Here is a 12,136-nt window from a genome sequence, read left to right on the forward strand (position 1 = left end):
CATGTATTTAGTTTTTTAAATGGACACACACACATATATATATACTCACACATTTATATTTTATATAGTTATATGTTATTGTTTTATATATATGTAATTTAAACACACACACACAGCACACAGTCGGTCCTACCCTCATAGATTCCAAGCCATGCTCCTTGCAGTGTCTTTCCAATCAAACCCTTCAAAAGTCAGTTTTTACCTTCTTTAATTCCTCCTTGATAACTGTCAAAAAAGGCTTGTAATTAACACCAAGGAATTAATGATTGTTCATGCTCACTACTCTCTTTAACCTTTATTGTATTCTAACCATAACAACTCTCATTGATCGTTATTGCATTTTAACCATAGCAATGATAAATCAAAGAAATAAATCTTTAATTACAAAATTTCAGATCTTGTGACAGGCCATTGGAGAAGTTACCTCTGGTTGTGGGTAGTTTACTGGCACCCCCCTACTGCTTTCAATCTGTAAACGATTACCTGCTCCAACTCTATATAAAAGCCAGTCAAATGCACAGGGGTTAAAATCTTGGACATTCTGCTTTCTTTCCTAACTCATCTCAAAGAGATGCGTATATATCTTCTTCTAAATACTTTTTTTTAGCCTATCATCTTTTCTTCCTATCTTATCACTTAGAGCCACCAATTTAATGAAAATTAAATTAATCCCCAGCTGACTCTTACCCTATAGGTAGGAGCAGATGGTCACTCCCTTTACTCTCTTTTGCCTCTCCCCAATTACAGCTTATTTTTCCAAGCTTTAAAAATTAGTGCTTTTTAAATCTTTTCTTGCACCTTTCTTTGGTTTGGTTTGTTTGGGGTTCCTGGCAGAGAGAGCCTACATTTAGGAACTTACTCTTCTAAAATAACCCCATAAACCCCAACTTTATTTTCAGCTATCTCTTCTTCAATCTCTTATAGATCATTTCACTCCTATATTATAAATTCTCCTACAGTTACCATGTGTTAGAAGATGCCTAAAGTTCTAGAATATATGTGGGAGGAGTGCTTCTATTCAGGCCCTCAGGTAGACTTGTATAGTTTGAACACTGCAGAGGTGCCCAGTTAAGAGGACAAGTGGAAGCTGAAATCCAGCCCTTGGCCCACTCACCTGCCTGTGTACCATTGGGGCTGAATGAAGTCAGAGGGGAGACTGTTTCCAATACATACAGTGGATTAAGAGGAGGCTTCATTATACTGATAGGAAAATATCTTATTCTTCCTTAGTTCCTAACATTTTAAATTATTAGAAAAAGACATGAAATCTTGCTACACTTTCTAGTCCTGTGTGGCTCTGTGGTACTGGCTCTTTGCAGAGTGCTTGGACATGCAGGAAGCTGTAGGGAGAAGGGTACAAGGTAGGCTGGGATACTTCTAGCTGTGTAGTCTTGGTCATACCACTTAACAACATGTCTCACCTTCCTCAGGAACAAAATAAGAATAATATGGAATACACCTCATTGAGTTGTTGTGTGGATTAAATGATTAACCCTCATAAAATATTTAGCACATTTCTTGGCACTAAGATAACATGCAACAGAAATTCAATGTTAATATAGTAGACAGTCCATAAACACTGAATGAATTAAAAGAATGAATTCCACGGCAATGGCTACCATATAGAACACTTGGTCTTTCTTAATTTGGATTCAAATATTAGTGATCTTTCATTTTTGGTTTTCTTTAAGGTGTTTTGTTAAAGACTGTGATCTTGTTTTTCAGATGCTGTTTTTGCAGGTGCCATGCCTACGATGGCAAGTATCAAGTTGTCTACACTTCGTCCCATTGTCAATCACCCACATTATGAGGATGCAGACTTGAGGTTGGCAACCAATTAACTATTTCAACCAGCCTCCCTTCCTACTGATACTTAGAAATAGGGAAAAATTTTATACTCATGCACACACACATGCAACATAAATGCTCTCATCCTTATATTCATGCCAGAAGTTAAGAAAATTGATAATAATCTAGAAATTACAATTTTTACCTTTGTTCTCTGAAAACTTTCAAAAGCAAAAGTCCATTTTTCTCAAAGTGAAAAATGCATTACATAGTTATGACTAGTCTTTGTGTGTGTATGTTTCAATAAAATTACACATAGTGGTACTAGGAGGCAAGCTGGAATTGGCCTGAGGCCAAAGGTTGCCAATCCCTGCTCTAGATTCCATTGACCCCTCTGCCTAATTTAAGCAACCATTCTAGATTTTACATTGTTCTAAATCTTGCACCATTTTTAGAGCTTAGTGGTCACTTTATGACTAGTGGGGTTTTTTTGACAGTAGAAAAAGTACATAAAATTTGCTATACCACATGCTTTTATGAAAGTTTGGGGTGTTCTTTTGTGAATGTTGTGCAAAACAGGAACAAGGCTTCAAGCCTCCTGGAATGTTACACGGAAACAGGACAAACTGGGGCCAAGGTTCTGAAGCTTCAGAAAGTAGGTTTTATTGTCTATGGCCATAGGGCTCAGCCAAGTAGCCTCTGAAAGTCTGAGCCCCAAATAAAAGGTTAACATCAGTTTTTATAGACAGGATGACACGTTAAAGAGAAGGTAAATGATTGGTTGGTTTAAAATCGGGAAGGGTGCAAAGCTGGGTTTACAGAAGCAGATGAGCAGTTAGGGGAGGAGGAGGCTTCACAGGATCTTCTCTTATCCTGCCTATTGACTGTCCTTGGGGCCTGGGAGATTTTTCAACAGGGAGTGGCCCAAATAAGCAGGGGTCTGCCTGCTGCCAACAGGAAGTGGCCTTTAACAACAGGGGCTGCCTACAACATGAGAACTCTAGCTTCCATTGAGGTTTTAAAGTTTTTGTCTTCCTTAAATGGCTGTTTTTTTTGATGTGTCAATCATTCTGGTAATTGTCAAGGTAATCTTTTCCTTTTAGTGGATATTTGATCTCTTGTTCAAAGTGAAGTTTTAATTTAATGAAGTTTTATGTCTCGTTGTTGATATTGGTAATCCCATATGCTTAAACTCCTAAGTCTAATGTGTAAGTGGTGATGTAGTCAGGGGTTCCTAAGAACTCTATTTAGGGGCAAATTGTCTGTTATGCCCTACTTTGGTGTACATCTCTAGCTCTCCAGCTTCTGTTAAGGTACTTTTTCTACCTGCTCTGATACCAATAGGTATCTAAATGATTTATTTACAACATTCAGCCTCAATTCTAGAGCTCAATTTTAGCACTTCTTTACTTGAAATTATCTGCTTAGATCTATATTTTCACTACCTTCAATCCCTGAGTGTATTCCACAGGCTGATTATTTTGTGAACTATGTGAAACAAAGTTTATGACCCAAACTATATTCCTGTCACCCATCACAACTTTAGACCAGTTTATACACTAATCAGGTGTATACACAAAATTCAAAATACTGTGAGTTTTAGCACTTACAAAAAAGAAGTAGGAATGTGGAAACTGCTATCCTGAAAATAATTTATGACATTTTGAGTTATATGTATCATATCTACTGAGTATTGATATTTTAATTTGCTATCAAAACTTCTTTAGTTCATTCTGTTATCACTTATTTTAAAATATCTCAACTATTGTTTGAATTTAAAGGGCCCGGACAAAAATAGTTTACTCAGCATATAGTCGAAAGTCTGTGAAAGAAGTGAGAGATAAGTTGTTGGATTTACATGTGAATTTTTATGTTTTAGAAGAGGCATGGTGTGTTGTGAGAACTAAGTGAGTATTAATCCTTAATTATATGATATGGTATGTGTATTTTAAAATAGTTTTTTAAATTAGAGAAGTTGATGGTTTTAACAGAAAAATCATGCAGAAAATATAGTTCCCACAACCCCCCATTATTAACATTTGTATTAGTGTGGTACCTTTGTTATATTTGATGAAAGAATATTACTGTAATTGTACGATTTTAACTGTATTCCACAGTTTACATTAGGGTTCAGTGTTTGTGTTGTACAATACTATGTTGTTGTTGTTTTAAAATTTTTATGTTAGTAACATAGATACAACCTAAAATATCCCCTTCTAACCACACTGAAATATATTTCAGTGCTGTTAATGACATTCACATTGTTATGTTACCATTACCACCATCCATTACTAAAACTTTTCCATCACCCTAAACAGAAACTCAGTACGAATTAAGCATTAACTCCCAATTCTCTACACCCACTCTGGTCTTAATGTATTCTGCTTACTGAGTCTATCCTAATGATTTCATATCAGTGAGATCATATTCTGCTTACTGAATCTATTCTAATGATTTCATATCAGTGAGATCATACAATATTTGTCCATCTATATCTGACTTATTTCACGCAACATGGTGTCTTCAAGGTTTATTCATGTTGTTGCATGTATCAGAATTTCATTACTGGTTTTGACACAGTGATATTCCATTATAAAATACATGCCACATTTTGTTTTTCTGTTCATCTCTTGGTGGACATTTGGGTTGTTTCCATCTTTTGATAATTGTGAAAGGTACTATGAACATAAAATGCTATGAACATCAGTGTGCAAGTGTCTTTTTGAGTTCCTGTTTTCAGTTCTCTGGTGTATATACCTAGAAGTGGGGTTGCCAGATCATAGGAAAATTCCTACTTAACTTTTTGCTTTCAGTCTTTTACCATTGAATAGAATATTAGCAAAAGGTTTTTCATATATGCTGTTTATCATGTTGAGGAAGTTTCTTTCTATTACTAGTTTTCTAAGTGTTTTATCAAGGGGGAGTACTATATTTTGTCATATGCCTTTTCTGCATCAGTTGAGATGCTCAGCTGTCTTTTTTTCCTTTGTTCTGTTAATGTGGTATATTACGTTAATTGATTTTCTTATGTTGAACCAACCTTGCATACCAGGGATAATTCCTACTTGATCATGGTGTATAATTCTTTTAAGATGCTGTTGGATTCAATTTTGCTAGTATTTTGTTGAGGATTTTTGGATCTATCATAAGATATTGATCTGTAGTTTTCTTTTATATCTTTATCTGGATTTAGTATAACGGTGATGTTAGCCTCATAAAATGAGCTAGGGAGTGTGCCCTCCTCTTCAAATTTTTGGAAGAGTTTGAACAGAATTGGAGTTAAGTCTTCTTGAAATGTTTGGTAGAATTCCCTTGTGAAGGCATCTTGTCCTGAGCTTTCTTTCTTGGGAGGATTTTGATTACTGGTTCAATCTCTTTAATAGTAATTAGTTTGTTGAGATCTTCTGTTTCTTCTTGAGTCAGTGTAGATAGATTGTGTGTCCCTAACAATCTGTCCATTTCATCTAGGTTATCTAATTTATTGGCATGTGTTGTTCATGTTAACATATATAGCATCTTCTTATATTCCTTTTTATTTCAGTAGGTAGATAGTAATGTCCCCCCCTTTAATTTCTGATTTTCTATTTTTATCCTCTCTTTCTCTCTTTTTCTTTGTCAATCTGTCCAAAAGTTTTCAGTTTTTATTGATCTTTTCATGGAACCAACTTTTGTTTCTGTTGATTCTTTTGTTTTTTAATTCTGTATTTATCTCTGCTCTAATTATGTTTTTCTCTTTGCACTCATTGCATTTAGTTTCCCCTTCTTTTTCTAAATCCTCCAGTTAAAAGCTTAGGTCTCTGAGTTGAGATCTCTCTTTGTTAATATAAGCATTTAAAGCTATAAATTTCCCTTTTAGCACTACCTTTGCTGCATCCCATGAGTTATGGTGTGTGTTTTCATTTTCATTTTCCTCAAGATATTTCCTAATTTCCATTAAGATTTCTTCTTTGACCCTAGAGTATGTTAATTTCCATATATGTGCACATTTTCCAGTTCTTTCCCTTATTATAGATTTCTAGCTTCATTTGACTGTGGTAGAAGATACGTTGTATGATTGCAATATTTTTTATTTCATTGAGACTCTTTTGCAGTCTAACATATGGTCTATCCTGGAAAATGACCCATGTGCAATAGAGAAGAATATTTATTTTTCTTCTGTTGGATGAAGCCTTCAATTTCCATATTGATCTTCTGTCTAGATATCCTATCTATTATTAAAAGTGATATATTGGAGTCTCCTACTATTAATGTAAACCTATCTATTTCTCTCTTCAAATCTGTCAATATTTGTTTCATGTATTTTGGGGCTTTGCCATTAGGTGAATATATATTTATAACAGCTGACTTCTTGTTGACTCTATCCCTTTATCATATTTAAATGATATTTCTCATTTCCTTCTTATGTATTTTTCAGATATTTTCTTTGTGGTTATCATGGGGTTTAAATTTAATATCCTAAACTTATAGTAATCATCTTTAAGTCCAACATGACTTCAAGAGCATAAACATACACTGTTCCTACATGCCTCTGTTCCCTCACATTTTTGTTGTACTTTTTAAAATTATGTCTTTATACATTGTATGTTAAAACTCATGGATTTAGCATTAGTTTTTATGAATTTGCGTTTTAGAAGTTGTAAGAAGTAAAATTTGGAGTTACATACCAAAAAATACAATACAATATTACTGACATTTATAATTTTCCATTTGGGTAAATTTACCATCAGTCTCTATTTCTTTATGCAGCTTAAAACAGTGTTTTACTATCACAGATACAAGGTCAGTATTCAAAACCAATTCTAACTCTATATAACAGCGATTAAAAGCTAGAAGTGGAATTTAAAATCTATTACATTTATAATATCATTCAAAATATTATGAATATATTTAATGGAAGCTGAGCAAGACCTGTCACAATAACTACAGAACATTGTAGAGAGAAATTTAATTCATAAATTAAAAGACTCAACATTTATGGCAAATCTCCCCAAATTGGTCTGATATGATCCAATCAATATTCCAGGAGGCTTTTTGCTGAAAATGATAACTGGATTTTGAAATTTATATAGAATAGCAATGGACCCAGAATAGCCAAACAACTTTAAAGAACAATGATGGATGATTTTAAGACTCATGTTAGAAAACTTCAACATGGTAAAAGACTTCGACTTTTAAGCAAACTTGAATATCAGGGATCAAATTTACCTTCACACCTGGAAAACAACAGCCATTAAACAAAGCAGAAAAATTACATGAAAAATACATTTTCAAGACATGAGACATCAGGTAATGAAGGTCATTGACCCTTGAAATACAGGAAATAAAGAAAATGAGCTGTGCAACTGCCCCATCTTATTCCCTTGATAAAGTTCCAGCCCATAGCAGAGGGAATTCTATGTGGAGCCCAGTAGATTTCCAAGTTGAGGGGAGAGCTCAGAGCCTTAGGAGATCAAGGACATTAGGATTAGCAGGACAGTTTCTGGCATTCAAGGAAATCTCTATTATAACATTTCCTGGATAGAAGCTTAAGAAACAGATGCTTTGGGGTCTAAATTTCATTGATAACACATTGAAATATCAAAATGTCCAACTTTCAAGAAAAATTGTTTAAATGTACAAAGAAATTTTAGGAAGTGATCACTCATGCAAACGAGCAGGATAAAGCATTAGAAACTAGACCTGGGACATACCAAAATCTTTTCTTAAAAATGATCCTAAATATGCTCACGAAGCCAAAGGAAAACATGGTTAAAGAACTTAAGGAAATCAGGAAAACAACAGATGCACTCAAAGTATCAATACAGAGATGAGAATTATGAAAACAAACCAAACAGAGCTGAAGATATTTTTTAACAGAATTTAAAAATTCCCCAGAAGAGTTCAAAAGTAGGTTGGAGTCAGCAGGAAAAAGAACCAGTGATTCTGAAGGCAAGACCAGTGAAATCATCCAGTTTGAGAAGCAGAAAGAAAAAACAATGAAGAAAAGTCAACAGAATCTGATAGACCTGTGGGACACCAACAAGTATACCAAAATATACATTGTGGGAGTCCCAGAAGGAGAAGAAAGGGGCAGAGAGAATATATGAAGAAAAATGACTAACAACTTCCCAAAGTTAACCAAAAAAGCATGAATATACACATCCAAGAGGCTCAATGAACTCCAAACAGGGATAAATCAAATAGACCCAAACATCGACATTTATGATCAAACTGTCAAATACCAAAGATAGAGAACTCTGCAAGCCACAAGTAGGAAGCAGTGCATTCTGTGTAAGGGAGTCTTAATTAGACTAAGTGCCAATCTCTCATTGAAACCAGGGAGGAAAGAAGTCAGTGGGATGGCAGGTTTAAAGTACTGAAAGCAAAAAATTGCCAACCAAAAATTTTATAGCCAGCAGAGCTGTCTTTGAAATATAAGGGAAAGGTTAAGATACACCCATTCAATGTGGTGGTTTGGAACTGTATGTACCCCAGAAAAACATTTTCTTGAAGTTAATCCATTCCTGTGGGTGTAAACCCATTATCAGTAGGACATTTTGATAAGGTTATTTCAGTTAAGGTGTGTCCTAACTCTATCAGGATAAGTCTTCATCCTGTTACTGGGTCCCTTATAATAAATTCCAACAGAGAGAAAGCCACAAGAAACAAGAGGATAGACATCAACGGAACCTGAAAGAGAAGGGAGAAACCAGGAATCTCCACCATGTGCCTTGCTATGTGGCAGAGGAGTCAAGGATCACCAGCAGCCAGCCACAGAATGACAGTTTTCAATGAGAAAGCATCACCATGATAATGCTTTGATTGGACATTTTCCCAGCCTCAGAACTATGAGCAAATAAATTCCTACCCTAGAAAACGAAAACACCCAGAAAAGAAAAACAGAGGTTGTTCATCATACTGACCCTATAAGAAATGCTAAATGGAATTCTGTAGGTTGAAAGGTCAGAATGCTAGACAATAGATCAAAGCTACATGAAGAAATAAAGATTCTGATTAAGGATCTAAAAGCCTTTTGCCTATAGTGTAGTGGTAAGTTAATGGTTTTGGACTTGTTTAAATATGTGGCTCATGACAAGAATTATATAAAGGTGGGAGAGAGGAATATGGAATATAATTTGTATATGCTATTGAAATTAATTTTGTATCAAACCTAATAAGATTGTTATAGAATTTAAATGTTAAATTTAAGCCCCAAGGTAACCACAAAAAATGTGCACAGAAGGAAATGAGGAAAAACATTTACAAAAAAAAACAAATACAAAAATAGGCTGTTGTAGAAGAATTGAGAGTAAAAAAGTTGTATAAGATTTACAAAATGCAATATGATAAAACCATTTTATAAAGCCATTTGACAACTTCATAAAAAGTTAAGCATACACCTACTGTATCTGTTGACTTAAAATAAAAGAAGGTATACATCCATACTAATACTTTTATATCAGTGTTCATGGCAGCATATTTCTGTAATAGCCAAAAACTAGAAACAATCCAAATGAACAGCAACCAGTGAATGGATAAACATACTAGTGGAACATATTATAGGAATATCCATACAACTGAATACTACTTACCAACAAAGAAGGGATGAACTATGATACAACATGTTTGAATCTCAAAATAATTATGCTGAGTAAAAAAAGCCAGACAAAAGAATGTCTGCAATAAAATTCCAGAAAATGCAAATTAATGTATAGTGACAGAAAACAGATCAATGGTTGCCTGAGGAGAGAGGGAATTGGTAGAGACAAGAGGGTAGAATTATAAAAAGGGTATGTGTAAATTTTTAGGAATAAGAGATATGTTTAGTATTTTTATTGTAGCAATGTTTTCATGGATCTATATACATATAGCAAACCATCATATTGTATACTCTAAATATATACAGTTTATTGAGCAGTTGTTGAGCAATTATGCCCCAATAAATCTGCTTGAAAATCTGAGAAAGATTTTTATCCAAATTATGCAAACAGCCCCCCAAAAATCAATAATTAGACAAGCAATACAGTTAAAACTTGGCAAAATATTTGAACAGACGTTTCACCAACCCACATTGGAATGACTAAAAGTAAAAAGACCAATAAATACCACGTATTTGTGAGGATATAGAGCAACTTGAACTCTCATACCTTGTTAATCAGAATGGAAAATGGTACAGCCACTTTGGAGAACAGTTTTGATGTTTCTTATAAAATTAAATATACACTTAACCATACAACAGAGCAATTCCACTCTGCAGTATTTCCCTAAAAGAAATGATAACTTTTCTCCACACAAAGTGTTGTCCATGAATATTTATAGCATCATTGTCCATAATTGCTCTAAACTCAAAATATTTCAAATGTTCCTAAACTTGTGAATGGATAAACAAATAGTGGTATCTCCATACAATGGAATGCTGTTCAGCAATAACAATGAAAGAACTACTGAATACAGTAGTAGCTGTAGGAGCTGTAACACCTGAGGTACACCTGTCAAAAGTTTCCATGAGGTGTCACTCTATTTACATAAAAATCTACAAAAGTAAGAACTTTAATGACAGAAAGGAGAAGAACACTGGGTGTCTGGGAGCTTATTGGGGTGATAGAAATGTTTTCTGTTTTGACTGTGTTGGTTCTTACACAGCTATATATCTTTGATCATACTTAATGGAACTTTGACGTAACATGGATGACTTTTACTGTTTGTAAATTATACGTCAATAGATCTGTTAATTTTATATTTTATTATTTATTTTTTTGCCTAAAGTCTTCCCTTAGATGACTCTAATGAAAAATACTGCCTCCTGCAGGCTCACTCATAGAGCCATGCAAAAAGGCAAAAAGGAAAGGGGTGGAGAACAAACCCCAGATAGGAGCCTCCCTTCCCCACAGTGAACTACATGTTTTCATGCCCATCCCACTTAATGTATGCTAGAAAATATGAAATTCATCAGGATTTAGGTTAGCTTTCCTTTAATTTGACCCATTCCATCACTAACGGGCCTTATGTTTAGAAGATGATAGATCTTAAAAAATCAAATGAATATTTTGTTTTGAAAGTGAGTTTTTCAATATATATTTAGGAGTGTATATTAAGCCTTTATTATTAGGATGGGTCTCATTGTTTGGGTAAGTGGGATGTGAAAATGTTACGTATTTAATTTCATTTTTTAATTGTTTCTAAGGATTTAATTTGTTTTTTAATGATACTTTAAAATCTTGACTTTATGAATTTAAGCCTCTGAAAATTGAAGAAATACTTTATAATTTACATATTTCCTATACATTTGAATGCAACTTTAATATATATATGTGTTTCAATTTTTTAAGGCCTGGTTGCAGTATGCTTGAAATTTGGGATTTGGAAGATCCTTCCAATGCAGCTAACCCTCCCTTATGTAGCATCTTGCTTAAGGATGCAAGGCCTTACTTCACCACAGTATTTCAGAATAGTATGTACAGAGTTTTGAAAGTTAACTGAAAATGAGACTACCCGTCACACTATGGTGCAAAAAAATATGTTGGAAACAATCGCTCTTTGCCTTATTTAAAATAAAAATCACAAGCTTTAATAAGAGGTGCTTAAAAAGAAGATAATAAAAATCATTTAAAGTTTTTTTGATTACTGAAAGTTAAATTATTTCATTGTTTTCCATTGAATATGAGCCTTATTAAGCTTGTCATATAAATTATTAAATGATTTCATACTGCAAACAATGTTCATCATAAGTTTTTTTTTAAGTGCATGTAAAAGAACAATGAAGTGTTAATAAATCAAGGATATATATATGTAAGTCCTTTTGATTCCATCTAGGTGAATCTCTTCAGATTTTATCTAGTACTAATGTATACAGTTCGCACTCTTTAGCTATCTAGAATAGAGGAATGCAGGCTCTGAAAATGACATTTCTTAAGATACTGATTACAACTTCTTAAACTCTATGAGAAAATTAATGTTTGTAACTATGTGTCAAAGTTGCTTTTTCTTTTACAAGCCCTCAAGAAAGATCTTTAATACCTTCTAATAACTTCCTATCATTTCAAGTTAAATGTGTTTCACAACAGCTTGTTTCATAATATTTTGAATTTCTTGAAATACATTTGCCCACCCAGATAAATATATCTCAACCAAAATATTAGTTCTCAACCAAAACTCAACAGGTTATTATATGTCTTTACAAACTAGTGGTTTTCCTTTTAAATTCAGCTAAAATAAAAATTACTAAGGTACTCAACCAATTTAGGAGGTTAAAATAATCAGAAAAGAAAATCCAGTTAAATTAATCAAATGAGGTTGTGTTCAAGATTCTAGTCCTTGAATAAAGCCAAAGCTTTCTCATTTCGATGGTCTTGTAGCGTATTGGACACAG

General features: G+C 33.8%; 1 protein-coding gene across 3 annotated transcripts in view; it reads left to right on the plus strand.

Annotated features, from left to right (window-relative positions):
- DPY19L2 (dpy-19 like 2) overlaps positions 1–11,381 on the plus strand; it is a 140,756-nt gene extending 129,375 nt beyond the window's left edge. For 2 of the 3 annotated variants that reach the window (XM_077120008.1, XM_077120000.1), the window contains exons 20-22: positions 1,726–1,825; positions 3,570–3,695; positions 11,097–11,381. In XM_077120008.1, coding sequence (XP_076976123.1) covers positions 1,726–1,825; positions 3,570–3,695; positions 11,097–11,247 — 377 coding nt within the window. In that variant the 3' untranslated portion in view covers positions 11,248–11,381. The remainder of the gene's footprint in view (positions 1–1,725; positions 1,826–3,569; positions 3,696–11,096) is intronic. The other variant, XM_077120018.1, reaches the window with a different exon arrangement.
- Positions 11,382–12,136: the final 755 nt, after the last annotated feature.

The sequence above is a fragment of the Tamandua tetradactyla genome, chromosome 1 (genome assembly GCF_023851605.1).
Source record: "Tamandua tetradactyla isolate mTamTet1 chromosome 1, mTamTet1.pri, whole genome shotgun sequence".
Taxonomy (NCBI): Eukaryota; Metazoa; Chordata; class Mammalia; order Pilosa; family Myrmecophagidae; genus Tamandua; species Tamandua tetradactyla.